General features: G+C 42.4%; 1 protein-coding gene across 4 annotated transcripts in view; it reads left to right on the top strand.

Moving 5' to 3' along the window:
• LOC131939568 (uncharacterized) overlaps positions 1-26,914 on the top strand; it is a 76,046-nt gene that overhangs the window by 43,802 nt on the left and 5,330 nt on the right. For 2 of the 4 annotated variants that reach the window (XM_059297960.1, XM_059297962.1), the window contains exons 17-32: positions 113-694; positions 1,869-1,988; positions 3,753-4,054; positions 5,289-5,404; positions 7,256-7,374; positions 9,721-9,839; positions 13,588-13,729; positions 17,010-17,260; positions 17,373-17,430; positions 20,368-20,447; positions 21,283-21,352; positions 21,987-22,204; positions 22,902-23,016; positions 23,105-23,242; positions 23,482-23,672; positions 23,942-24,169. In XM_059297960.1, coding sequence (XP_059153943.1) covers positions 113-694; positions 1,869-1,988; positions 3,753-4,054; positions 5,289-5,404; positions 7,256-7,374; positions 9,721-9,839; positions 13,588-13,729; positions 17,010-17,260; positions 17,373-17,430; positions 20,368-20,447; positions 21,283-21,352; positions 21,987-22,204; positions 22,902-23,016; positions 23,105-23,242; positions 23,482-23,672; positions 23,942-24,169 — 2,849 coding nt within the window. Of the gene's footprint in view, positions 1-112; positions 695-1,868; positions 1,989-3,752; positions 4,055-5,288; positions 5,405-7,255; positions 7,375-9,720; positions 9,840-13,587; positions 13,730-17,009; positions 17,261-17,372; positions 17,431-20,367; positions 20,448-21,282; positions 21,353-21,986; positions 22,205-22,697; positions 23,017-23,104; positions 23,243-23,481; positions 23,673-23,941; positions 24,170-26,914 lie in introns of those variants that run through there. The other 2 variants (XM_059297963.1, XR_009386434.1) reach the window with 2 other exon arrangements.

Consider the following 26,914-nt stretch of genomic DNA (forward strand, 5'->3'; position numbering starts at 1 on the left):
GACACTGACACTAGCCACTTGATATCAATGCTAGAGTTGCTCCAAGAGAGTCAACTCTAAAAGCTGGAATCCAAAGGTTTGTTGAAATGCTTTCATAACTTGTGTGTTTCAGCTCTGTCAAATGTCGGAGTTCACCATCTCTGGCCGGCATGTACTAGGACTAAAGAAGTGGCGTGTCAAGACTGAGAGGAGAATGTTGAGTGAGCAGCAGCCTGACCTACAGGTTGCTGCTCCTGTCTGGCCCCCACCACGGCAGGACACTGTGCTCAAGTGGCTGGCTGCTGGCAACAAGCAGCAAACAATGGAACACTCTGCTCTTCATCCAGGGGACAGTTCAGCTGATGATTCCTTGGTTTCTTCACTCAGCTCACTAGCTGATGGTGCCTCGCCATGTGGGCCATCACCACTGATTGCTTCAGACTTGGATATCTGCTCACCCCACATGTCAGACAAATCATTTTCTCTTTTGCTCACCAAAACCCCAATTACTTTAGGCAAAAGAAAATCAAAGTTGACTGGAGTGAATCAAACCAAAACATATTGTAACAGTCAAGAAGATGTATCAGCACTGTCAAAGAAAATAAGAAAAACTGAGAACAAAGATAGGTACCCATCTCTAAGCAGCACACCTGTCAACTTCCATGTTGACTTAGGAGATGGTGCAGACAAAAGGCATGTCCTGACACAGACACAGGTATGTCACCACATACTTATATGTCCCCACCAACCCCACTGTTTACATGACCCCCACCAACCCCACTGTTTACATGACCCCCACAAACGCCACTGTTTACATGACCCCCCACCAACCCCACTGTTTACATGACCCCCCACCAACCCCACTGTTTACATGACCCCCACCAACCCCACTGTTTACATGACCCCACCAACCCCACTGTTTACATGACCCCCACCAACCCCACTGTTTACATGAACCCACCAACCCCACTGTTTACATGACCCCCACCAACCCCACTGTTTACATGACCCCCACCAACCCCACTGTTTACATGACCCCACCATTCCCACTGTTTACATGACCCCCACAAACGCCACTGTTTACATGACCCCCCACCAACCCCACTGTTTACATGACCCCCCACCAACCCCACTGTTTACATGACCCCCACTAACCCCACTGTTTACATGACCCCCACTAACCCCACTGTTTACATGACCCCCACCAACCCCACTGTTTACATGACCCCCACCAACCCCACTGTTTACATGACCCCCACTAACCCCACTGTTTACATGACCCCCACCAACCCCACTGTTTACATGACCCCAACCAACCCCACTGTTTACATGACCCCCACCAACCCCACTGTTTACATGACCCCAACCAACCCCACTGTTTTCATGACCCCCACCAACCCCACTGTTTACATGACCCCACCATTCCCACTGTTTACATGACCCCACCATTCCCACTGTTTACATGACCCCCACAAACGCCACTGTTTACATGACCCCCACTAACCCCACTGTTTACATGACCCCCACCAACCCCACTGTTTACATGACCCCAACCAACCCCACTGTTTACATGACCCCCACCAACCCCACTGTTTACATGACCCCCCACCAACCCCACTGTTTACATGACCCCCACTAACCCCACTGTTTACATGACCCCCACAAACCCCACTGTTTACATGACCTCACCATTCCCACTGTTTACATGACCCCACCAACCCCACTGTTTACATGACCCTACCAACCCCACTGTTTACATGACCCCCACCAACCCCACTGTTTACATGACCCCACCAACCCCACTGTTTACATGACCCCACCAACCCCACTGTTTACATAACCCCCACCAACCCCACTGTTTACATGACCTGTAAAATGTTTCTCTCCAGCGAAGAGACTCAAGCACTTTGACTACAGATGTATCACAGATTGAAGGGCCAACACCTAAAAATACATTTGGGTTCAAAATTGCTCAGACTCATGTGCAAGATTCTAAAGCTATTCATAAGGTAGATAGAACTTGTGTAGGTAGACTGGGCAGTAGTCATCTAAAGCTATTCATAAGGTAGATAGAACTTGTGTAGGTAGACTGGGCAGTAGTCATCTAAAGCTATTCATAAGGTAGATAGAACTTGTGTAGGTAGACTGGGCAGTAGTCATCTAAAGCTATTCATAAGGTAGATAGAACTTGTGTAGGTAGACTGGGCAGTAGTCAGATTGTTTTAGACATAACTCAACATAGTACAAGCAGAGGCAAATGTAGAGGATTTGATAATATGAACATTTCCAGTCAAACAACACAATAGAAACTTGTTTCAATATTTCTCACCTATCACTACTACAACTAAACATCATCAGGATTCAAAAGGTCTTCTATACATTTTTAAAATATTTTCCCCATTTTGATAGATTTAATATCTGCACCACATGTTAAGCTAAAACAATTCTATACGTTGATTTATTTGTTTTAAAGAGAAAAAATATTGTGGATTTTTTTCCGGGGGAAAAATACTCTTCTGCTGTAGTTATGTTGTAGAAACTATTATTTTCGGAAGTGTGGGTAGTTTTGTGGTAGAAACTATCAGAGGTGTGGGTAGTTTTGTGGTAGAAACTATCAGAGGTGTGGGTAGTTTTGTGGTAGAAACGATCAGAGGTGTGGGTAGTTTTGTGGTAGAAACTATCAGAGGTGTGGGTAGTTTTGTGGTAGAAACTATCAGAGGTGTGGGTAGTTTTGTGATAGAAACTATCAGAGGTGTGGGTAGTTTTGTGGTAGATCAGAGGTGTGGGTAGTTTTGTGATAGAAACTATCAGAGGTGTGGGTAGTTTTGTGATAGAAACGATCAGAGGTGTGGGTAGTTTTGTGGTAGAAACTATCAGAGGTGTGGGTAGTTTTGTGGTAGATCAGAGGTGTGGGTAGTTTTGTGGTAGAAACGATCAGAGGTGTGGGTAGTTTTGTGATAGAAACGATCAGAGGTGTGGGTAGTTTTGTGGTAGAAACTATCAGAGGTGTGGGTAGTTTTGTGGTAGATCAGAGGTGTGGGTAGTTTTGTGGTAGAAACGATCAGAGGTGTGGGTAGTTTTGTGGTAGAAACTATCAGAGGTGTGGGTAGTTTTGTGGTAGAAACTATCAGAGGTGTGGGTAGTTTTGTGGTAGATCAGAGGTGTGGGTAGTTTTGTGGTAGAAACTATCAGAGGTGTGGGTAGTTTTGTGGTAGAAACTATGAGAGGTGTGGGTAGTTTTGTGGTAGAAACTATGAGAGGTGTGGGTAGTTTTGTGGTAGAAACTATCAGAGGTGTGGGTAGTTTTGTGGTAGAAACTGTTATTTAAAGCCTAAGTCTGGGTCCCACAATGAAAGCAGAAATGGGGCAGGAGATATTTTACATGTCTAATTTGTAATTACTTTAGCCTGCGTGTGCAAAGTCAGTTGGAAAAAAACTAGAAAACTCCATCAACATGACCAGCATTATTTAAAGTACAATGTTGGAATCATTTTGTTCTGTTCTATATTTAGTAATGTATAGGTAATATTTATCAGGGTTGATCTCATGTGATATAAGTGGTTGAGTTTAAAAACTTTTGGGCTTAAGGAAAGCTTTTTGAGTAATTTTGAGTTCTTTGTGAGTTCTTGTGTAGGTTTAGCGAGGATGATATGCACTTGTGTTCTCTGCCAAAATCTCATATTGCTAGTGTAGTTAGCATCCTATTGTAGAGGTACATTTGTATGATGACATGTTGTCAGTGAGCAGCACTAGACTCATCTGTTTGTCTACAGTTCCAGTATGTGAGCACCCTATGCCTAGAGCTTCACATTGAAACAAGAGGTGACCTGCGTCCAGACCCTGCTGTTGATCCTGTGCTGGCACTCTTTTATTCAGTCCTGGATGATGTGCCTGCAAGCCAGAAGAAGAGCAAGCTAACAGGTGTTGTGCTTGTGGATCTAGCCAAGGTTTCCCCAAGTCAGAAAAGTCCCCTATCTGAGGGGCTGTTGGACAAGTGTGCTGTGGATGGCCTTGATGTCAGTTACGTCCAAGATGAGTTGGACTTGATTCAGACATTTTCTCAACTTGTGCTAAGGTAGCTCTTTTATCTACTGGTCAGTTTGTTTTCTTTTGACCAGCGTGTTGTCTGTTGATTCATTTGTTGCCTGTTGATTAATTTGTTGTCTCTTGATTCATTTGTTGCCTGTTGATTAATTTGTTGTCTGTTGATTCATTTGTTGTCTGTTGATTAATTTGTTGCCTGTTGATTAATTTGTTGTCTGTTGATTAATTTGTTGCCTGTTGATTAATTTGTTGTCTGTTAATTTGTTGTCTCTTGATTAATTTGTTGTCTGTTGATTAATTTGTTGTCTGTTAATTTGTTGTCTCTTGATTAATTTGTTGTCTCTTGATTAATTTGTTGTCTCGTGATTAATTTGTTGCCTGTTGATTAATTTTTTGTCTGTTGATTAATTTGTTGTCTGTTGATTAATTTGTTGTCTGTTGATTAATTTGTTGTCTGTTGATTAATTTGTTGTCTGTTGATTCATTTGTTGTCTGTTGATTAATTTGTTGCCTGTTGATTAATTTGTTGTCTGTTAATTTGTTGTCTCTTGATTAATTTGTTGTCTGCTGATTAATTTGTTGTCTCTTGATTAATTTGTTGTCTGTTGATTAATTTGTTGTCTCTTGATTAATTTGTTGTCTGTTGATTAATTTGTTGTCTGTTGATTAATTTGTTGTCTGTTGATCAGTGTGTTGTCTGTGTAAAAATGTTTTTGTCAGCCAGTTAGTCATCTGCCTCTCTGTATCAGTCTCTCTGTTATTTCTGCCTGTTGATGTAGTTAGACATCTGCCTCTCTGTATCAGTCTCTCTGTTATTTCTGCCTGTTGATGTAGTCATCTGCCTCTCTGTATCAGTCTCTCTGTTATTTCTGCCTGTTGATGTAGTTAGACATCTGCCTCTCTGTATCAGTCTCTCTGTTATTTCTGCCTGTTGATGTAGTCATCTGCCTCTCTGTATCAGTCTCTCTGTTATTTCTGCCTGTTGATGTAGTTAGACATCTGCCTCTCTGTATCAGTCTCTCTGTTATTTCTGCCTGTTGATGTAGTTAGTCATCTGCCTCTCTGTATCAGTCTCTCTGTTATTTCTGCCTGTTGATGTAGTTAGTCATCTGCCTCTCTGTATCAGTCTCTCTGTTATTTCTGCCTGTTGATGTAGTTAGTCATCTGCCTCTCTGTATCAGTCTCTCTGTTATTTCTGCCTGTTGATGTAGTTAGACATCTGCCTCTCTGTATCAGTCTCTATTATTTCTGCCTGTTGTGAGCAGGTGGGACCCTGACATCCTAGTTGGTTATGAAATACAGATGCTCTCTTGGGGATACCTGCTCCACAGAGCTGCTCACCTCAACATTGATCTGTGCTCTCAGATAGCCAGGATTCCAGGTTTGTCTGATTCTGGTATCTTAACCCTTTACTGCCCAGTCTTACATTCTGTAAAGCTCAGCTAAATTATGCTTTTTTCAACCATGACACTTCTTTTTTCATTATTTTTACAGCTCACATTTTTAAACAACCCACAAACATTTTAAAATAAGAAACAGGAAAATGGACATACTAATAGTTTAATGCAAGGAATCTTTGAACTCTCTCAATCCCAGCCTACTTTTTAAAAATTATCTATTATGTCAGCTCTAGATATTATTTTACAATCTCAATCACTGAGATATTTTGTCCCACACACAAATTTCATATATTTTACAATCTCAATCACTTAGATATTTTGTCCCACACACAACCTGTCTACCTGTCTAGTCTAACCTGTCTACCTGTCTAGTCTAACCTGTCTACCTGTCTAGCCTAACCTGTCTACCTGTCTAGTCTAACCTGTCTACCTGTCTAGTCTACCTGTCTAGTCTAACCTGTCTACCTGTCTAGTCTAACCTGTCTACCTGTCTAGTCTAACCTGTCTACCTGTCTAGTCTAACCTGTCTACCTGTCTAGTCTACCTGTCTAGTCTAACCTGTCTACCTGTCTAGTCTTACCTGTCTACCTGTCTAGTCTAACCTGTCTACTTGTCTAGTCTAACCTGTCTACCTGTCTAGTCTAACCTGTCTACCTGTCTAGTCTAACCTGTCTACCTGTCTAGTCTAACCTGTCTACCTGTCTAGTCTAACCTGTCTACCTGTCTAGTCTAACCTGTCTACCTGTCTAGTCTAACCTGTCTACCTGTCTAGTCTAACCTGTCTACCTGTCTAGTCTAACCTGTCTACCTGTCTAGTCTAACCTGTCTACCTGTCTAGCCTAACCTGTCTACCTGTCTAGTCTAACCTGTCTACCTGTCTAGTCTACCTGTCTAGTCTAACCTGTCTACCTGTCTAGTCTAACCTGTCTACCTGTCTAGTCTAACCTGTCTACCTGTCTAGTCTAACCTGTCTACCTGTGTAGTCTAACCTGTCTACCTGTCTAGTCTAACCTGTCTACTTGTCTAGTCTAACCTGTCTACCTGTCTAGTCTAACCTGTCTACCTGTGTAGTCTAACCTGTCTACCTGTCTAGTCTAACCTGTCTACCTGTCTAGTCTAACCTGTCTACTTGTCTAGTCTAACCTGTCTACCTGTCTAGTCTAACCTGTCTACCTGTCTAGTCTAACCTGTCTACCTGGTATCATTACCAAACTAGCAATATTGGCAGTGTTATTTTAACGCCAAGGGTAGACACAGCTAGAGAAAATAGACAAATAGACAGCAGTTAGAACCTAACGAGAAGCTTCCAATCCATGCAGCACTAAACTAGCCTGCGCCCCCCCCCCCCCCCCCCCCCCGCATGCATCCATCCCAAGTGTAACCACTTCACTTGAGAAAATCATCTGTTTAAAAATACAAAGCTTTCTTGGCCAACCACTATCATAGCTTGTGCACCCAGGAACACAAAGGACCATTAGTTACACCACATAAAGGACACACAAATACAGGAAGATGATACAGACCAATTGGAGCTTCCTTAAATGGGCATATGGGGTTAACTTGCATGTAGAAGTGTTGGAAGCAGGCATCTGTACTGGAATAGCCAGCGGTCAGTTGTTTCCTTTTGGGGCCAGAGTTTACTGTGGTCTCTTACAATTGACTAGCAGAACTTTGCTTATTAGAGATGATTAGAACTGCATAATTGTTGCACATTTTGGTGCATCTCTGGTGCAGTATGCTACCTAGTGTCATAGCCTCTTTCTTATCCCTTGGCTGAACTCGAACCTTTTGATGTCAACATTTCTCATGTTTCCAATTATTTTTTGCCATAGATGAAAAGGATAAAAACACATTTGATGCAGAAACCAATGAATGGGGCGCAGCTTATACATCAGAAATTCAAGTTGCTGGGAGGATAGTATTGAACATGTGGAGAGTTATCAAACATGAGGTAAACATGAGCTCCTCTCATTGAACTCATCCCTCCATCATGTGATATTTTTTTTTAGTTAACTCTTTTTGTGTTGGGCTAGACACACTGGGGTGGTGAGCTAGACACACTGGGGTGTGAGGCTAGACACACTGGGGTGGTGGGCCTAGACACACTGGGCTGTGGGGCCAGACACACTGGGGTGTGGGGCTAGACACACTGGGCTGTGGGGCTAGACACACTGGGGTGGTGGGCCTAGACACACTGGGGTGTGGGGCCAGACACACTGGGGTGGTGGGCCTAGACACACTGGGGTGGTGGGCCTAGACACACTGGGGTGGTGGGCTTAGACACACTGGGCTGTGGGGCCAGACACACTGGGGTGTGGGGCCAGACACACTGGGGTGGTGGGGCTAGACACACTGGGGTGTGGGGCCAGACACACGGGTGGTGAGCCAGACACACTGGGGTGGTGGGCCTAGACACACTGGGGTGGTGGGCCTAGACACACTGGGGTGGTGGGCCTAGACACACTGGGGTGGTGGGCCTAGACACTGGGGTGGTGGGCCTAGACACACTGGGGTGGTGGGCCTAGACACACTGGGGTGGTGGGCCTAGACACACTGGGGTGGTGGGGCTAGACACACTGGGGTGGTGGGCCTAGACACACTGGGGTGGTGGGGCTAGACACACTGGGGTGGTGGGCCTAGACACACTGGGGTGGTGGGCTAGACACACTGGGGTGGTGGGCCTAGACACACTGGGGTGGTGGGCCTAGACACACTGGGGTGGTGGGCCTAGACACACTGGGGTGGTGGGCCTAGACACACTGGGGTGGTGTGCTAGACACACTGGGGTTGTGGGCCTAGACACACTGGGGTGGTGGGCCTAGACACACTGGGGTGGTGGGCCTAGACACACTGGGTGGTGGGCCTAGACACAGGGGTGGTGGGGCTAGACACACTGGGGTGTGGGCCTAGACACACTGGGGTGGTGGGGCTAGACACACTGGGGTGGTGGGCCTAGACACACTGGGGTGGTGGGCCTAGACACACTGGGGTGGTGTGCTAGACACACTGGGGTGGTGGGCCTAGACACACTGGGGTGGTGGGCCTAGACACACTGGGGTGGTGGGCCTAGACACACTGAGGTGGTGGGCCTAGACACACTGAGGTGTGGGGCCTAGACACACTGGGGTGGTGGGCCTAGACACACTGAGGTGTGGGGCCTAGACACACTGGGGTGGTGGGGCTAGACACACTGGGGTGGTGGGCCTAGACACACTGAGGTGTGGGGCCTAGACACACTGGGGTGTGGGGCTAGACACACTGGGGTGTGGGGCCTAGACACACTGGGGTGTGGGGCCAGGCATGGGTGTGGGGCCATGACACACTGGGGTGGTGTGCTAGACACACTGGGGTGGTGTGCTAGACACACTGGGGTGTGGGGATAGACACACTGGGGTGTGGGCCTAGACACTGGGGTGGTGGGCCTAGACACACTGGGTGGTGGGCCTAGACACACTGGGGTGGTGTGCTAGACACACTGGGGTGGTGGGCCTAGACACACTGGGGTGGTGGGGCTAGACACACTGGGGTGGTGGGCCTAGACACACTGGGGTGGTGGGGCTAGACACACTGGGGTGGTGGGGCTAGACACACTGGGGTGGTGGGGCTAGACACACTGGGGTGGTGGGGCTAGACACACTGGGGTGGTGGGCCTAGACACACTGGGGTGGTGGGGCTAGACACACTGGGGTGGTGGGCCTAGACACACTGGGGTGGTGGGCCTAGACACACTGGGGTGGTGGGGCTAGACACACTGGGGTGGTGGGGCTAGACACACTGGGGTGGTGGGGCTAGACACACTGGGGTGGTGAGGCTAGACACACTGGGGTGGTGGGCCTAGACACTGGGGTGTGGGGCTAGACACACTGGGGTGGTGGGCCTAGACACACTGGGGTGGTGGGGCTAGACACACTGGGGTGGTGGGGCTAGACACACTGGGGTGGTGGGCCTAGACACACTGGGGTGGTGTGCTAGACACACTGGGGTGGTGGGGCTAGACACACTGGGGTGGTGGGCCTAGACACACTGGGGTGGTGGGGCTAGACACACTGGGGTGGTGGGCCTAGACACACTGGGGTGGTGGGGCTAGACACTGGGGTGGTGGGGCTAGACACACCGGGGTGTGGGGCTAGACACACTGAGGTGGTGGGGCCTAGACACACTGGGGTGTGGGGCCATGACACACTGGGGTGGTGTGCTAGACACACTGGGGTGTGGGGATAGACACACAGGGGTGTGGACCCAAGCACACTCTGAGGTGTGAGTGTACTAACCAGTGGTTTCTATTTGTATTTAACAGGTTGCTTTGAATGTGTACACATTTGAGAATGTTGTCTACCATGTTCTACATCGTAGAATTCCTCTCTATTCATTCCGCTCTCTGACCCGGTGGTACACCAGCAAGACATACCTTCAAAGGTAAGACCTGCTAAATAAAACAGGATTTCAATAAAGCTTACCTAGAGCACCAAAGTGTGCCTGTTCACCTCCAACACGCAGTCAGTGCTGCTATATGGAGCGGAGGCTGGGGGAGTGATCAGCATTGAGAGTCCAGACTTGATAAAGAACAGCTTAAGAATACTCAGGAGCCACAGGGCGAAACCATCAGCAACACAAACCTTTGTAAAAGAACTAGACTGAAGATATCAGGAAGAAGGGGTTGGTTAGAGCACACCACCTACTAGTATCAGCTGGCAGGCAATGATGTGGAACACCTAGGAAAGCACAACAGAGGTCCACTAAGAAACCAGTGCCAATGCGACTTTGAGGCTGCCACACATGTTGTCAGATTGAGAATATGGTAGGAGATATTTATGCAGTCAGATTGAGAATATGGTAGGAGATATTTATGCAGTCAGATTGAGAATATGGTAGGAGATATTTATGCAGTCAGATTGAGAATATGGTAGGAGATATTTATGCAGTCAGATTGAGAATATGGTAGGAGATATTTATGCAGTCAGATTGAGAATATGGTAGGAGATATTTATGCAGTCAGATTGAGAATATGGTAGGAGATATTTATGCAGTCAGATTGAGAATATGGTAGGAGATATTTATGCAGTCAGATTGAGAATATGGTAGGAGATATTTATGCAGTCAGATTGAGAATATTTTAGGAGATATTTATGCAGTCAGATTGAGAATATGGTAGGAGATATTTATGCAGTCAGATTGAGAATATGGTAGGAGATATTTATGCAGTCAGATTGAGAATATGGTAGGAGATATTTATGCAGTCAGATTGAGAATATGGTAGGAGATATTTATGCAGTCAGATTGAGAATATGGTAGGAGATATTTATGCAGTCAGATTGAGAATATGGTAGGAGATATTTATGCAGTCAGATTGAGAATATGGTAGGAGATATTTATGCAGTCAGATTGAGAATATGGTAGGAGATATTTATGCAGTCAGATTGAGAATATGGTAGGAGATATTTATGCAGTCAGATTGAGAATATGGTAGGAGATATTTATGCAGTCAGATTGAGAATATGGTAGGAGATATTTATGCAGTCAGATTGAGAATATGGTAGGAGATATTTATGCAGTCAGATTGAGAATATGGTAGGAGATATTTATGCAGTCAGATTGAGAATATGGTAGGAGATATTTATGCAGTCAGATTGAGAATATGGTAGGAGATATTTAGTTGGCAGCCCATACTCAGCTGGAGTGATGGGCAGTAATATTGATACACTATTGTCTTCTAAATATTCTAATGCATGACAGTAAAAAAAGAAATTGGTGGCTGAAACTATGACCATTTGTAAACATTTGAATTAGACCAAGACTTTATATTGAAATGGTTAGGGAAACAAATGGACTCAGTGGTGGACACAATAGTGGATTACATGCATACATGTTTAAAAAAAATCCACTGATTGCCTTTATCTAACATTCTTTAAGGGCCGATTCTAGTCGGAATAAGATACGCATGCGATACGCATGCGCAATGGAGAGAAACTACGACTTGCCTTAGCGGCGATGTTTTCGATGGTACTGCGCATGCGTGTGTTTACAACCGCAGAACCCTAATACCAACCCTAATCCTATCCTTAACCCTATCCCTAATCCTATCACTAACCCTAGCCCTAATCCTAACCCTAATCCTAATCCTATCCCTAACCCTAGCCCTAATCCTATCCCTAACCCTAACCCTATCCCTAATCCTACCCCTAACCCTCATTCTAGCCCTAACCCTAGCCATAGGTCACTGCGCATGCGCAGAACTATCTTTTGCCGAAAAATCTTATTCCGAGTAGACACTTCGTTCTTTAAGTGTTCATTTTTTTACCAAAAGAAACTCCATATTGATAATTTTCAAACTAAATTATCATTTTACAGATTATCACTTTGATTGACATTATTTGCAAAGAACATAGTTAAACTAAATGTATTAGCCTTTACAAAAATTCAGATTTTGTTTAAAAAAAATATACAAATTATGCCCCTTTGTACCTATTACTTCCCCAGATGTATGACCTACAAAAAAATTACTTTTATTTTTAGTTTGTCTGATGTTGAAAAAAAATTATATAATTAGCATAGATTGATAAAGGGCAATGTGGTAGATAAAAATAGGTATTTTAAATACTACCTTAATTTATTTTATACCCTGAATGTAGTTTATTAATTATTATTTTTGATCAATAACAGTTTAGAAGCCATTGTTCCTAAAAGTCCTCTATGTGTAAGTTTGTTGCCATTTGTGTTATGGTTTGTGTTTGCATTACATTTTTGTGTTTCGGTTGTGGTTGGTTGTGATTAGGGTTAAGTTTAGAGTTAAGTTTAGGGCTGTGTTATTTTCTCAAGCGTCCATATTTGCATATATAGACATTTAATTGGAAAAGTAAAAATATTTCCTAAACCCTGGCAATGCTGGGTATATACTGCTTAATAAACACACAAGTCACTGTCCTTTACAGATAGGTTTTTCACAGAGACCGGTGTAGAGCTGGGACCTCTAGCAAGTATATATACACACCCACCACACCCACCCAACTGCTGGTGGTTAAGAATGTAGTCAGATATTGTTTTCTTGTCCCAGATGGTGGGTATTTGAACACTATGTGAGACATGATGATTGTTTTCTTGTCCCAGATGGTGGGTATTTGAACACTATGTGAGACATGATGATTGTTTTCTTGTCCCAGATGGCGGGTATTTGAACACTATGTGAGACATGATGATTGTTTTCTTGTCCCAGATGGTGGGTATTTGAACACTATGTGAGACATGATGATTGTTTTCTTGTCCCAGATGGTGGGTATTTGAACACTATGTGAGACATGATGATTGTTTTCTTGTCCCAGATGGCGGGTATTTGAACACTATGTGAGACATGATGATTGTTTTCTTGTCCCAGATGGTGGGTATTTGAACACTATGTGAGACATGATGATTGTTTTCTTGTCCCAGATGGTGGGTATTTGAACACTATGTGAGACATGATGATTGTTTTCTTGTCCCAGATGGCGGGTATTTGAACACTATGTGAGACATGATGATTGTTTTCTTGTCCCAGATGGCGGGTATTTGAACATTATGTGAGACATGATGATTGTTTTCTTGTCCCAGATGGTGGGTATTTGAACACTATGTGAGACATGATGATTGTTTTCTTGTCCCAGATGGTGGGTATTTGAACACTATGTGAGACATGATGATTGTTTTCTTGTCCCAGATGGCGGGTATTTGAACACTATGTGAGACATGATGATTGTTTTCTTGTCCCAGATGGCGGGTATTTGAACACTATGTGAGACATGATGATTGTTTTCTTGTCCCAGATGGCGGGTATTTGAACATTATGTGAGACATGATGATTGTTTTCTTGTCCCAGATGGTGGGTATTTGAACACTATGTGAGACATGATGATTGTTTTCTTGTCCCAGATGGTGGGTATTTGAACACTATGTGAGACATGATGATTGTTTTCTTGTCCCAGATGGTGGGTATTTGAACACTATGTGAGACATGATGATTGTTTTCTTGTCCCAGATGGCGGGTATTTGAACATTATGTGAGACATGATGATTGTTTTCTTGTCCCAGATGGTGGGTATTTGAACACTATGTGAGACATGATGATTGTTTTCTTGTCCCAGATGGTGGGTATTTGAACACTATGTGAGACATGATGATTGTTTTCTTGTCCCAGATGGCGGGTATTTGAACACTATGTGAGACGAGTAAAAGGACTTCTAGAAGTCATTGACCAGCTGGATCTCATTGGGAAAACCAGCGAGTTCGCCCGAGTCTTTGGAATAGAATTCTATGATGTTTTAGCCAGAGGATCTCAGGTAAATATCTCTTTCATTGCTAACATTATATCTAGACTTGATTGACTGTATACTGTGTTTACACACACATTACACTGTCATTTATGATGATGTAGACTTAAAATATCTGTAATTTATGATGATGTAGACTTAAAATATCTGTATTTTATGATAATATAGACTTTAAATATCTGTATTTTATGATAATGTAGACTAAAAATACCTGTAATTTATGATAATGTAGACTTAAAATGTCTGGAAAAACAGTAGTCTAGTGTGGTTATTGTAAGTCTTAAATTTGAATCAACATAAATGAATGTTTGTTTAGCTGTGTTTTTATGCATGACTTGACCATTCATGAGATGGCCATGTTGTTTTGTTGACTCCAGTAGAAGTGTGTGTGGCCAGCATTGGAAAACCTTCCTATTTGTGTGTGTACCAGAGTAAAACAAAATCTGTCCTCCAGCATTGGAATAAATCAGTTGAATCAACATCACCACTGCCTGTCACCCTTGATGGGGTCTGGGCTCCTCTGTCCTGCTGGGGTATGGACCTCCAACCAAAGATCTCCAGAGTCCTCTGTCCTGCTGGGGTATGGGCCACCAACCAAAGATCTCCAGAGTCCTCTGTCCTGTTTGGGTATGGGCCTCCAACCAAAGATCTCCAGAGTCCTCTGTCCTGCTGGGGTATGGGCCTCCAACCAAAGATCTCCAGAGTCCTCTGTCCTGTTTGGGTATGGGCCTCCAACCAAAGATCTCCAGAGTCCTCTGTCCTGCTGGGGTATGGGCCTCCAACCAAAGATCTCCAGAGTCCTCTGTCCTGCTGGGGTATGGGCCTCCAACCAAAGATCTCCAGAGTCCTCTGTCCTGCTGGGGTATGGGCCGCCAACCAAAGATCTCCAGAGTCCTCTGTCCTGTTTGGGTATGGGCCGCCAAAAAAAGATCTCCAGTCCTCTGTCCTGCTGGGGTATGGACCTTCAACCAAAGTTCTCCAGAGTCCTCTGCCCTGTGCCATTTTTCTAACCTGACTCCCCATGTTTGTAGTTTAAGCTTCAGGTCCTGTTGGTCAACATCTTACACTTTTCTCAATGCCTGCTGATACTGGTCAACATCTTACACTTTTCTCAATGCCTGCTGATACTGGTCAACATCTTACACTTTTCTCAATGCCTGCCTGCTGATACTGGTCAACATCTTACACTTTTCTCAATGCGTGCCTAGTGATACTGGTCAACATCTTACACTTTTCTCAATGCCTGCCTGCTGATACTGGTCAACATCTTACACTTTTCTCAATGCGTGCCTAGTGATACTGGTTGACATCTTACACTTTTCTCAATGCCTGCCTGCTGATACTGGTCAACATCTTACACTTTTCTCAATGCCTGCCTGCTGATACTGGTCAACATCTTACACTTTTCTCAATGCCTGCCTGCTGATACTGGTCGACATCTTACACTTTTCTCAATGCGTGCCTAGTGATACTGGTCAACATCTTACACTTTTCTCAATGCCTGCTGATACTGGTCAACATCTTACACTTTTCTCAATGCCTGCCTGCTGATACTGGTCGACATCTTACACTTTTCTCAATGCCTGCCTGCTGATACTGGTCAACATCTTACACTTTTCTCAATGCCTGCCTGCTGATACTGGTCAACATCTTACACTTTTCTCAATGCCTGCCTGCTGATACTGGTCAACATCTTACACTTTTCTCAATGCGTGCCTAGTGATACTGGTCAACATCTTACACTTTTCTCAATGCCTGCCTGCTGATACTGGTCAACATCTTACACTTTTCTCAATGCCTGCCTGCTGATACTGGTCAACATCTTACACTTTTCTCAATGCCTGCCTGCTGATACTGGTCAACATCTTACACTTTTCTCAATGCCTGCCTGCTGATACTGGTCAACATCTTACACTTTTCTCAATGCGTGCCTAGTGATACTGGTCAACATCTTACACTTTTCTCAATGCCTGCCTGCTGATACTGGTCAACATCTTACACTTTTCTCAATGCCTGCCTGCTGATACTGGTCAACATCTTACACTTTTCTCAATGCCTGACTGCTGATACTGGTCAACATCTTACACTTTTCTCAATGCCTGCCTGCTGATACTGGTCAACATCTTACACTTTTCTCAATGCCTGCCTGCTGATACTGGTCAACATCTTACACTTTTCTCAATGCCTGACTGCTGATACTGGTCAACATCTTACACTTTTCTCAATGCGTGCCTAGTGATACTGGTCAACATCTTACACTTTTCTCAATGCCTGCCTGCTGATACTGGTCAACATCTTACACTTTTCTCAATGCCTGCCTGCTGATACTGGTCAACATCTTACACTTTTCTCAATGCCTGCCTGCTGATACTGGTCAACATCTTACACTTTTCTCAATGCCTGCCTGCTGATACTGGTCAACATCTTACACTTTTCTCAATGCGTGCCTAGTGATACTGGTTGACATCTTACACTTTTCTCAATGCCTGCCTGCTGATACTGGTCAACATCTTACACTTTTCTCAATGCCTGACTGCTGATACTGGTCAACATCTTACACTTTTCTCAATGCCTGCCTGCTGATACTGGTCAACATCTTACACTTTTCTCAATGCCTGACTGCTGATACTGGTCAACATCTTACACTTTTCTCAATGCCTGCCTGCTGATACTGGTCAACATCTTACACTTTTCTCAATGCCTGCCTGCTGATACTGGTCAACATCTTACACTTTTCTCAATGCCTGACTGCTGATACTGGTCAACATCTTACACTTTTCTCAATGCGTGCCTAGTGATACTGGTCGACATCTTACACTTTTCTCAATGCCTGCCTGCTGATACTGGTCGACTGGCCTGCCTGCTGATATTGGAATGTTGTCCTATTGGTTCCTGTAGGTCTGCATTGTTAGATAATAAAGACACTTAGAAATAATTTTCCAATTCAAATGTGCAAGTTCCAATTTCAACTGATAAGATGTTTATTGATATGTTTGTAATATTCTAATGAATATCAAGTTTCAATACAAAAAAATGACAGGATGTAAAGTGAATGTTCTCTGTGGCAAGTGGCATTGCATTTCCTTCTTCCATTTCAGCAACATTTACCCAAAAGCTATGTACACATGTTCATAGATAGTCCACACAATCATACAGCTTTGTATAATATTTCCATTAGAAGATGATATATTTCAACTCTGTACCTTTAACACCCCCCCTAGATTTGAGTCGAGTCGATGATGTTGATGTCAACTCTGTACCTTTACCCCCCCCCCCCCCCCCTCCCCAGATTCGAGTGGAGTCGATGATGTTGCGTCTGGCCAAACCTTTGAACTACGTGGCAGTGTCCCCCAGTGTCAGCCAGCGAGCAGGCCAGAGAGCTGCTGAGTGTATCCCACTGACCCTGGAACCAGAGTCCCAGTACTACACCAGTCCTGTAGTGGTTCTAGACTTCCAGTCACTCTACCCCTCAATCATGATCGCCTACAACTATTGCTTCTCCACATGTCTAGGACGCTTGGAATGCTTAGAGAACTCACAGTAAGTCAAGAAACATACTGTCTTCATCTCTGACTTTCTCAACAGTTTTGTTCATTAACAACCATGCCAAAATAGAAGCTGCCTATATATACAAGTCTTATATTTCTTTCAGTGAGGGTCCTTTTGAATTTGGGTGTTCGTCTTTAAATATTGATCCAAAGATACTTTCAGTGAGTAAAAAATTGTTAAACAAATGTTTGTCTCTTTAATGTAGTTTTTGATGCTTATATGAGCAGACATGTCTGTCAGTCAAAAGTAGGAACAGTCATGCCTAAAAAGAGGAATTTAAATCCAAAAAGAGGAACATACTCGCGAACGCTACTTTACTAAGTCAAAAATAAAAATAATTAATTAAAAATTAGTCTAATGACATTAGTAGGCTTCTAGTTATAAGTAGTCTCTAGGCTACATTTAAATACTGCTTAATGTCATCTTACATATAAAAATGTATAAACAAAATTTTATTTAAGGAAAAAAAAAATAAAGGCATATTCGAATGCAGAAAAACAGTTTTAATTATGCAACCGGAAAAGTGTTTATAGTTGTGAAAAAGAACACTTAAAACAATGACGTCACATGCCAGTTGTTTACACTAAGGCAAGTACACAAAACTCATGGCGTCATCTTCAGATTTTAGAATATTATAAAGAAATGAACTATTTCATTCAAATTTGATTTAGATCTACGTGCGCTATGAAATGTATACAATACAATTTTCTCGGCCTAAACTTATAAAATTTACTTTATCTATTAGGATTCTAGATCTAGAGATTTTAGATCTAGACTTGATCTATGGAAAAACTAGACGTAAACACTAAGATCTAGATTTAGACTTTCTACTCTAGAATCTATTCCATTAATAAATTTCTATATTAAACTATTTCAGGCCTTAATTATTGTATAGAAATCTTTGTTTAGCTATGGAATTGGCTAACTTGGGATAAAATGTACTTGAAAGAATAGGGCTATTTACACAAGTTAAGTTTCTGAACTAGGTCTTTTATTTTTCATGATTTATAAGGTGCCTAAATAGCTGAGATGATAGCGTACTCGATACTATGCGAGTGGTACAGGTTCGAGACACATCAAGCCAATCTTAATTTTTTTTCAATTTTTTTTTTATATGTTGATAAGAAAGTGACCTATTGGGACTTGGCGGGATAAAGGGCAGGTGAAGTAGAGTTCACCTATGTCTGTCTTTTTAGCATATGAAGGGATAGTGTGGTCAGACCCATGCTCAGCCGAAATAGGTGTTTTAAAAAGACAAAAACAACATCACTACCATTGAACAGCCGGGTTTTTAAAGAAAGTCTGTTAATTTTAATTCTCTTAATCAGCAAGTGCATTTAATATGGTATGGTTACCAATGAAGAAATGTAACTATTTCATTTAAATCTATAGATCTATACATAAAAGCCTAATAAAAATATATCACTTTAAAAACAAAAAGAATACCATTGAATAGCCGAGTTTTTAACAGAATCATTTAAGTCACCTTATCAGTGTGTGCCTGTGCTTTGTTAAATGTGTCGGAATTTTAGCTAATCAATTATTTCTTTGCTTTGTCACTAATATCCTTCAGCGTGTAGGCACATTGCGTTTTGACCAATAACTATTTTATAAATTATTTTTCTCAACAAGTACAGCATTTAAAAATATATAGGCCTATAATTCATGTGAAACGGTACCGATGGCTAGTGTAATATAAAATATAAGTTAAGAGCTAAGACTTAGATCTACCTAGTAAAAGTCCTAGTTACTTCTTACCAAGTTCTTCATAATAGTAGTTAGTTGGTACAACTTACAAAATAGATCAGTATTCACTATTCAGTATCTAGTAGTAGTAGATCTACTATCTAGATCAAGAAATTAGATTGTTAGTCATGATTGTATTGTATTTTTCTCCCTACGTGTTATTTAAGGCATAATTTAAATCTACAATTCAATTGCAAATACTAATAAAAACATTCAGAACCTAGCTTGTCCACATTATCTATTAGTAGATCTAGTATTAGATGATACTTGTAAATATTGTAAGTAATCTAGGAAATGTGAGCCAAAGGGAGATAATCGCTTTTTCCTGCCTTATTTTACTTTCTCGCATATACGAAGTATAAAGTCTTGTAATCGTGTAAAAAAAAAAAATCAAGATTTTTGCAAATCTCGATGTTTTACACCTCACTGATAAGGAAAAACATAATTTTGCAATCTTGTCCGTATGCTGTGTGTGTGTCTGTCTGTGTGTAAACACGATAACTTGAGTACGGTTACAGCTAGGTTGATAAAATTTCATATATAAGTATTTCATCAAAATCGTAGATCCGTATCAACTTTTGAGTGATTTCCGATAACCGGAAGTTGAACTATTTCTACTTTGAATTTTTCAAAAGCCTATAACTTGAGTACTATTTAGGATAGATAAATGAAATTTCACATGTAAGTAAATGATCTAAATCTCTACCTTCTGTCAAATTTTGAGTAATTTCCGTTGACCGTAAGTACTAATTTACGCTATTTCTGATTTCTCAAAAAAAACCATTATGCACATTTTGTTTTGGCGTTCGCTTGGTGCGCAATTCTTTTTTCTATGAGATTCTATTCTATTTTTAAAAGTTTAAGTAATTAAAAATCATGTCTATATTCCAAGTTATATAAGAATATTCGAGAAAGTTTAGGGGAGATCACTCCCTGATTATTTCAATTTTGATTTATTACATTTCTTTATTATTCAACAAAAACGGAACAATGCCGCTTTTGGCAGAACAGTAGGCATGTCTGTATGAGTATGAGTAAATGTTAATGTGGTTTTTGATGTTTATATGAGTAAATGTTAATGTGTTTGTTAGTTGATGTTGATAAAGAGTGTCAGTCTCTATATTGTGTTAGTTGATCAGCTTCTCTGTAAGTGTCAGTGCATGCACTCACACACTCAGGCATGTACCCACTCACACACACACACTCAGGCATGTACCCACTCACACACACACTCACTAACTCATGAAACACACTCACACCCACACTCAGGCATACACACTCATGTATACACACTCACATACTCAGGCATGCATGCACACACTCACTAACTTAGAGTAATTTACTTTTTACAGAAAGAAAAAGACAATGTTACAGTGTCTCCCAATGGTGTAGTCTTTATCAAATCTTCGGTACGCAAAGGAGTTTTACCCATGTAGGTTTTGCTCCTGTATGTTTTACTTCTGTATGTTTTGCCCCCGTATGTTTTGCCCCGTATGTTCTACCCCTGTTTGTTTCCCCCCCCCATATGTTTTGCCCCCGTATATTTTGATTTGCCCCCGTATGTTTTACCCCTGTATATTTTGATTTGCCCCCGTATGTTTTACCCCCGTATGTTTTACCCCTGTATGTTCTACCCCTGTATGTTTTACCCCTGTATGGTCTACCCCTGTATGTTTTCCCCATATGTTCTACCCCTGTGTTTTACCCCCATATGTTCTACCCCCGTATGTTTTGCCCCATATGTTTTACCCCCGTATGTTTTGCCCTGTATGTTTTACCCTCATATATTTTACCTCTGTATGTTTTAACCCCATATGTTCTACCCCCGTATGTTTTGCTCCAGTATGTTTTACCCCCATATATTTTACCTCTGTATGTTTTAACCCCATATGTTTTGCCCTGTATGTTTTACCCTCATATATTTTACCTGTGTATGTTTTAACCCCATATGTTCTACCCCCGTATGTTCTACCCCCGTATGTTTTACCCCCGTATGTTTTTCTCCTGTATGTTCTACCCCCGTATGTTTTGCCCCAGTATGTTTTACCCCCTTATATTTTACCTCTGTATGTTTTGCCCCCGTATGTTTTGCCCTGTATGTTTTACCCCCATATATTTGACCTCTGTATGTTTGACTCTTATTGTTGGCCTGTCAGCTGGCATCATATAGGTCATCTGATAGTTCTTTTTACTTAAGATTTTTATATTTTAGTCTGTATTTAGTTGCACATTTCAATCAGACATAATGAAATTCTTTTCTATTTTAGGATGGTTGAAGAAATTCTTAAGACTAGGTTAATGGTGAAGAAATCAATGAAAGCATCCAAGGATGATAAGGTGAGTCCACTGGTTAGGTGATGAGGTCAGTCCACTGGTTAGGTGATGAGGTCTGTCCACTGGTTAGGTGATGAGGTCAGTCCACTGGTTAGGTGAAGAGGTCAGTCCACTGGTTAGGTGATGAGGTCAGTCCACTGGTTAGGTCCAGCCATGGCAAGCTTTTGTTGGCTTCACTTGCACAGAATTTTTTGCTTTCTCGTGGGCAGCTTCAAGTCAAAAGAGAAGTTAACCCATTCCACACAAATGGACTGGTCTATGATGTTGTCATGACTACACTGGAAAAAGTAAAGGGAGCTCCACAAATGTACTGGCCTATGATGTTGTCATGACTACACTGGGGAAAAGTAAAGGGAGCTCCACAAATGTACTGGCCTATGATGTTGTCATGACTATGAGAAAGACCATTTTAGTCTGGCAACACGAGACTTTTTCTGACTTTTTTCATCGCCAAAGCTAGAAGAGATCTACTTGCTCGAGACACCTACTGTTGTGCCAGGCTGTAAAGGCTGGCCTTTGATGAAGTTGAAGAAAGGGGAGTGCAGGATGCAACATAAGGGGCAAAGATCTGTAATCATTGATAAATAATGCCTGCATGATTTTAAACTTTCTTCTTAATTCTCCCCAATTTTCACAGATATTGACTCGCATGTTGGATGCTCGTCAACTCAGCTTAAAGCTAATTGCTAATGTGACTTACGGCTACACTGGAGCCAGTTTCTCTGGCCGCATGCCCTGCATTGAAGTGGGAGACAGTATTGTAAGGAAAGCAAGAGAAAGTCTGGAGCGGGCCATTGATCTGGTGTCTACAACTAGCAGATGGGGGGCCCAGGTCGTCTATGGTGATACTGACAGGTACTGTAGGGGGGGGGGTGATCTGGTGACTACAACTAGCAGATGGGGGGCCCAGGTCGTCTATGGTGATACTGACAGGTACTGTAGGGGGTGTGGTCTGGTGATAACCACCATTGTCAGTGATCTCTACGTTGTTAAAAAAGTAGTTTGCTGTCTATTCAGTCACTTTCTTGGTCATTGTTTGCAGTCTGTTTAGTCACTTTCTTGGCCATTGTTTGCAGTCTATTTAGTCACTTTCTTGGTCATTGTTTGCAGTCTATTTAGTCACTTTCTTAGCCATTGTTTGCAGTCTGTTTAGTCACTTTCTTGGCCATTGTTTGCAGTCTGTTTAGTCACTTTCTTGGTCATTGTTTGCAGTCTATTTAGTCACTTTCTTGGTCATTGTTTGCAGTCTATTTAGTCACTTTCTTGGTCATTGTTAGCTGTCTATTTAGTCACTTTCTTGGTCATTGTTTGCTGTCTATTTAGTCACTTTCTTGGTCATTGTTTGCAGTCTCTTCATTCACTTTCTTTGTCATAGTTTGCAGTCTCTTCATTTACTTTCTTGGTCATTGTTTGCAGTCTATTTAGTCACTTTCTTTGTCATTGTTTGCAGTCTATTTAGTCACTTTCTTGGTCATTGTTTGCTGTCTATTTAGTCACTTTCTTGGTCATTGTTTGCACTCTATTTAGTCACTTTCTTGGTCATTGTTTGCAGTCTCTTCCTTCACTTTCCTGGCCGCAGCAAAGATGAAGCTTTTAGCATTGGCCAGGAGATAGCAGATGCAGTGACAGCAATGTTTCCCAGCCCCATCAAGTTGAAGTTTGAGAAGGTAAATATGGGCTGCATGGGTGGGAGCCACAAGCTTGATATGGAGCAAACATTCCGCATGTATTGGTCTGAACATTTGTCTCTTTCAGGTTTACCTCCCATGTGTTCTTCAAACAAAAAAACATTATGTAGGCTTTATGTATGAAACACCAGATCAGAAGGAACCTGTATTTGATGCTAAAGGCATTGAGACAGTCCGCAGGGATTCTTGTGCTGCTGTTTCTAAGGTATTTCTGGGTGCGGTTAGCTAGAACGTGCTGGGGCTAGAGCTCAAATAATTTTACTCACAAACACAGGGTAGAAATTTGTAGGCCTCACTCAATTCTCAATATTACTGTTTTTTTTTTTTTTTTGAATGTTTTTTTGCTCTTCTAGTAAAGGTCTTTTTACTATCAATCTAATTCAACGCCAGTTCAATCTAAATGACCTCAAGTTTAATTCTGAATGAATGTATTATTTCCCATAGATTCTAGAGAGATCCATCAAAATTCTTTTCACAAGCAATGATTTGTGGCGTGTGCAGCGCTATGTCAGCCAGCAACTGCAGAAGCTTGTCAGGGGGAAGGTTAGCATGCAGGATCTCATCTTTGCTAAAGAATTCAGAGGATTGATGGGCTACAGGCCTGGTGCTTGTGTACCTGCACTGGAGATAGCTAGGTACCTCACATTGCTTTCTCTTCTTTAGTTGCTGGATGGTAGTTAGCTGATGGTGTGGATGGTAGTTAGCTGATGGTGTGGATGGTAGTTAGCTGATGGTGTGGATGGTAGTTAGCTGATGGTGTGGATGGTAGTTAGCTGATGGTGTGGATGGTAGTTAGCTGGTGGTGTGGATGGTAGTTAGCTGATGGTGTGGATGGTAGTTAGCTGATGGTGTGGATGGTAGTTAGCTGATGGTGTGGTTAACTATTGTTAATTTCCCTGAGCAGAAAACGTTTAAAAGTGGACCCCAGGTCTGAGCCGCGGGTGGGGGAGAGAGTTCCCTACGTGATTGTCCACGGTAGTCCAGGCCTGCCTCTGATCCAGCTGGTCAGGGAGCCGCATCAAGTGCTACATGAGCCGGCCCTGAGACTCAACACTACCTACTACATCAGTAAACAGATCCTCCCTCCACTGCAGCGCCTCTTTGGTCTCATTGGTCTCAATGTCTTCAAATGGTAAACATTAGTAGCTGTTGGTTAGGGCTGGTCTCAGTGTCTTCAAATGGTAAACATTAGTAGCTGTTGGTTAGGGCTGGTCTCAATGTCTTCAAATGGTAAGCATTAGTAGCTGTTGGTTAGGGCTGGTCTCAATGTCTTCAAATGGTAAACATTAGTAGCTGTTGGTTAGGGCTGGTCTCAGTGTCTTCAAATGGTAAACATTAGTAGCTGTTGGTTAGGGCTGGTCTCAATGTCTTCAAATGGTAAACATTAGTAGCTGTTGGTTAGGGCTGGTCTCAGTGTCTTCAAATGGTAAACATTAGTAGCTGTTGGTTAGGGCTGGTCTCAGTGTCTTCAAATGGTAAACATTAGTAGCTGTTGGTTAGGGCTGGTCTCAATGTCTTCAAATGGTAAACATTAGTAGCTGTTGGTTAGGGCTGGTCTCAATGTCTTCAAATGGTAAACATTAGTAGCTGTTGGTTATGGCTGGTCTCAATGTCTTCAAATGGTAAACATTAGTAGCTGTTGGTTAGGGCTGGTCTCAATGTCTTCAAATGGTAAACATTAGTAGCTGTTGGTTAGGGCTGGTCTCAATGTCTTCAAATGGTAAACATTAGTAGCTGTTGGTTAGGGCTGGTCTCAATGTCTTCAAATGGTAAACATTAGTAGCTGTTGGTTAGGGCTGGTCTCAATGTCTTCAAATGGTAAACATTAGTAGCTGTTGGTTAGGGCTGGTCTCAATGTCTTCAAATGGTAAACATTAGTAGCTGTTGGTTATGGCTGGTCTCAATGTCTTCAAATGGTAAACATTAGTAGCTGTTGGTTAGGGCTGGTCTCAGTGTCTTCAAATGGTAAACATTAGTAGCTGTTGGTTAGGGCTGGTCTCAATGTCTTCAAATGGTAAACATTAGTAGCTGTTGGTTAGGGCTGGTCTCAGTGTCTTCAAATGGTAAACATTAGTAGCTGTTGGTTAGGGCTGGTCTCAATGTCTTCAAATGGTAAACATTAGTAGCTGTTGGTTAGGGCTGGTCTCAATGTCTTCAAATGGTAAACATTAGTAGCTGTTGGTTAGGGCTGGTCTCAGTGTCTTCAAATGGTAAACATTAGTAGCTGTTGGTTAGGGCTGGTCTCAATGTCTTCAAATGGTAAACATTAGTAGCTGTTGGTTAGGGCTGGTCTCAGTGTCTTCAAATGGTAAACATTAGTAGCTGTTGGTTATGGCTGGTCTCAATGTCTTCAAATGGTAAACATTAGTAGCTGTTGGTTAGGGCTGGTCTCAATGTCTTCAAATGGTAAACATTAGTAGCTGTTGGTTAGGGCTGGTCTCAGTGTCTTCAAATGGTAAACATTAGTAGCTGTTGGTTAGGGCTGGTCTCAGTGTCTTCAAATGGTAAACATTAGTAGCTGTTGTTTAGGGCTGGTCTCAGTGTCTTCAAATGGTAAACATTAGTAGCTGTTGGTTAGGGCTGGTCTCAGTGTCTTCAAATGGTAAACATTAGTAGCTGTTGGTTAGGGCTGGTCTCAATGTCTTCAAATGGTAAACATTAGTAGCTGTTGGTTAGGGCTGGTCTCAGTGTCTTCAAATGGTAAACATTAGTAGCTGTTGGTTAGGGCTGGTCTCAGTGTCTTCAAATGGTAAACATTAGTAGCTGTTGGTTAGGGCTGGTCTCAATGTCTTCAAATGGTAAACATTAGTAGCTGTTGGTTAGGGCTGGTCTCAATGTCTTCAAATGGTAAACATTAGCAGCTGTTGGTTAGGGCTGGTCTCAGTGTCTTCAAATGGTAAACATTAGTAGCTGTTGGTTAGGGCTGGTCTCAATGTCTTCAAATGGTAAACATTAGTAGCTGTTGGTTAGGGCTGGTCTCAGTGTCTTCAAATGGTAAACATTAGTAGCTGTTGGTTAGGGCTGGTCTCAATGTCTTCAAATGGTAAACATTAGTAGCTGTTGGTTAGGGCTGGTCTCAGTGTCTTCAAATGGTAAACATTAGTAGCTGTTGGTTAGGGCTGGTCTCAATGTCTTCAAATGGTAAACATTAGTAGCTGTTGGTTAGGGCTGGTCTCAGTGTCTTCAAATGGTAAACATTAGTAGCTGTTGGTTAGGGCTGGTCTCAGTGTCTTCAAATGGTAAACATTAGTAGCTGTTGGTTAGGGCTGGTCTCAATGTCTTCAAATGGTAAACATTAGTAGCTGTTGGTTAGGGCTGGTCTCAGTGTCTTCAAATGGTAAACATTAGCAGCTGTTGGTTAGGGCTGGTCTCAGTGTCTTCAAATGGTAAACATTAGTAGCTGTTGGTTAGGGCTGGTCTCAGTGTCTTCAAATGGTAAACATTAGTAGCTGTTGGTTAGGGCTGGTCTCAGTGTCTTCAAATGGTAAACATTAGTAGCTGTTGGTTAGGGCTGGTCTCAATGTCTTCAAATGGTAAACATTAGTAGCTGTTGGTTAGGGCTGGTCTCAGTGTCTTCAAATGGTAAACATTAGTAGCTGTTGGTTAGGGCTGGTCTCAATGTCTTCAAATGGTAAACATTAGTAGCTGTTGGTTAGGGCTGGTCTCAGTGTCTTCAAATGGTAAACATTAGTAGCTGTTGGTTAGGGCTGGTCTCAGTGTCTTCAAATGGTAAACATTAGTAGCTGTTGGTTATGGCTGGTCTCAATGTCTTCAAATGGTAAACATTAGTAGCTGTTGGTTAGGGCTGGTCTCAGTGTCTTCAAATGGTAAACATTAGTAGCTGTTGGTTAGGGCTGGTCTCAATGTCTTCAAATGG

Source organism: Physella acuta, unplaced genomic scaffold, assembly GCF_028476545.2.
Source record: "Physella acuta isolate Inbredline_101_S28 unplaced genomic scaffold, ASM2847654v3 ptg000283l, whole genome shotgun sequence".
Taxonomy (NCBI): Eukaryota; Metazoa; Mollusca; class Gastropoda; family Physidae; genus Physella; species Physella acuta.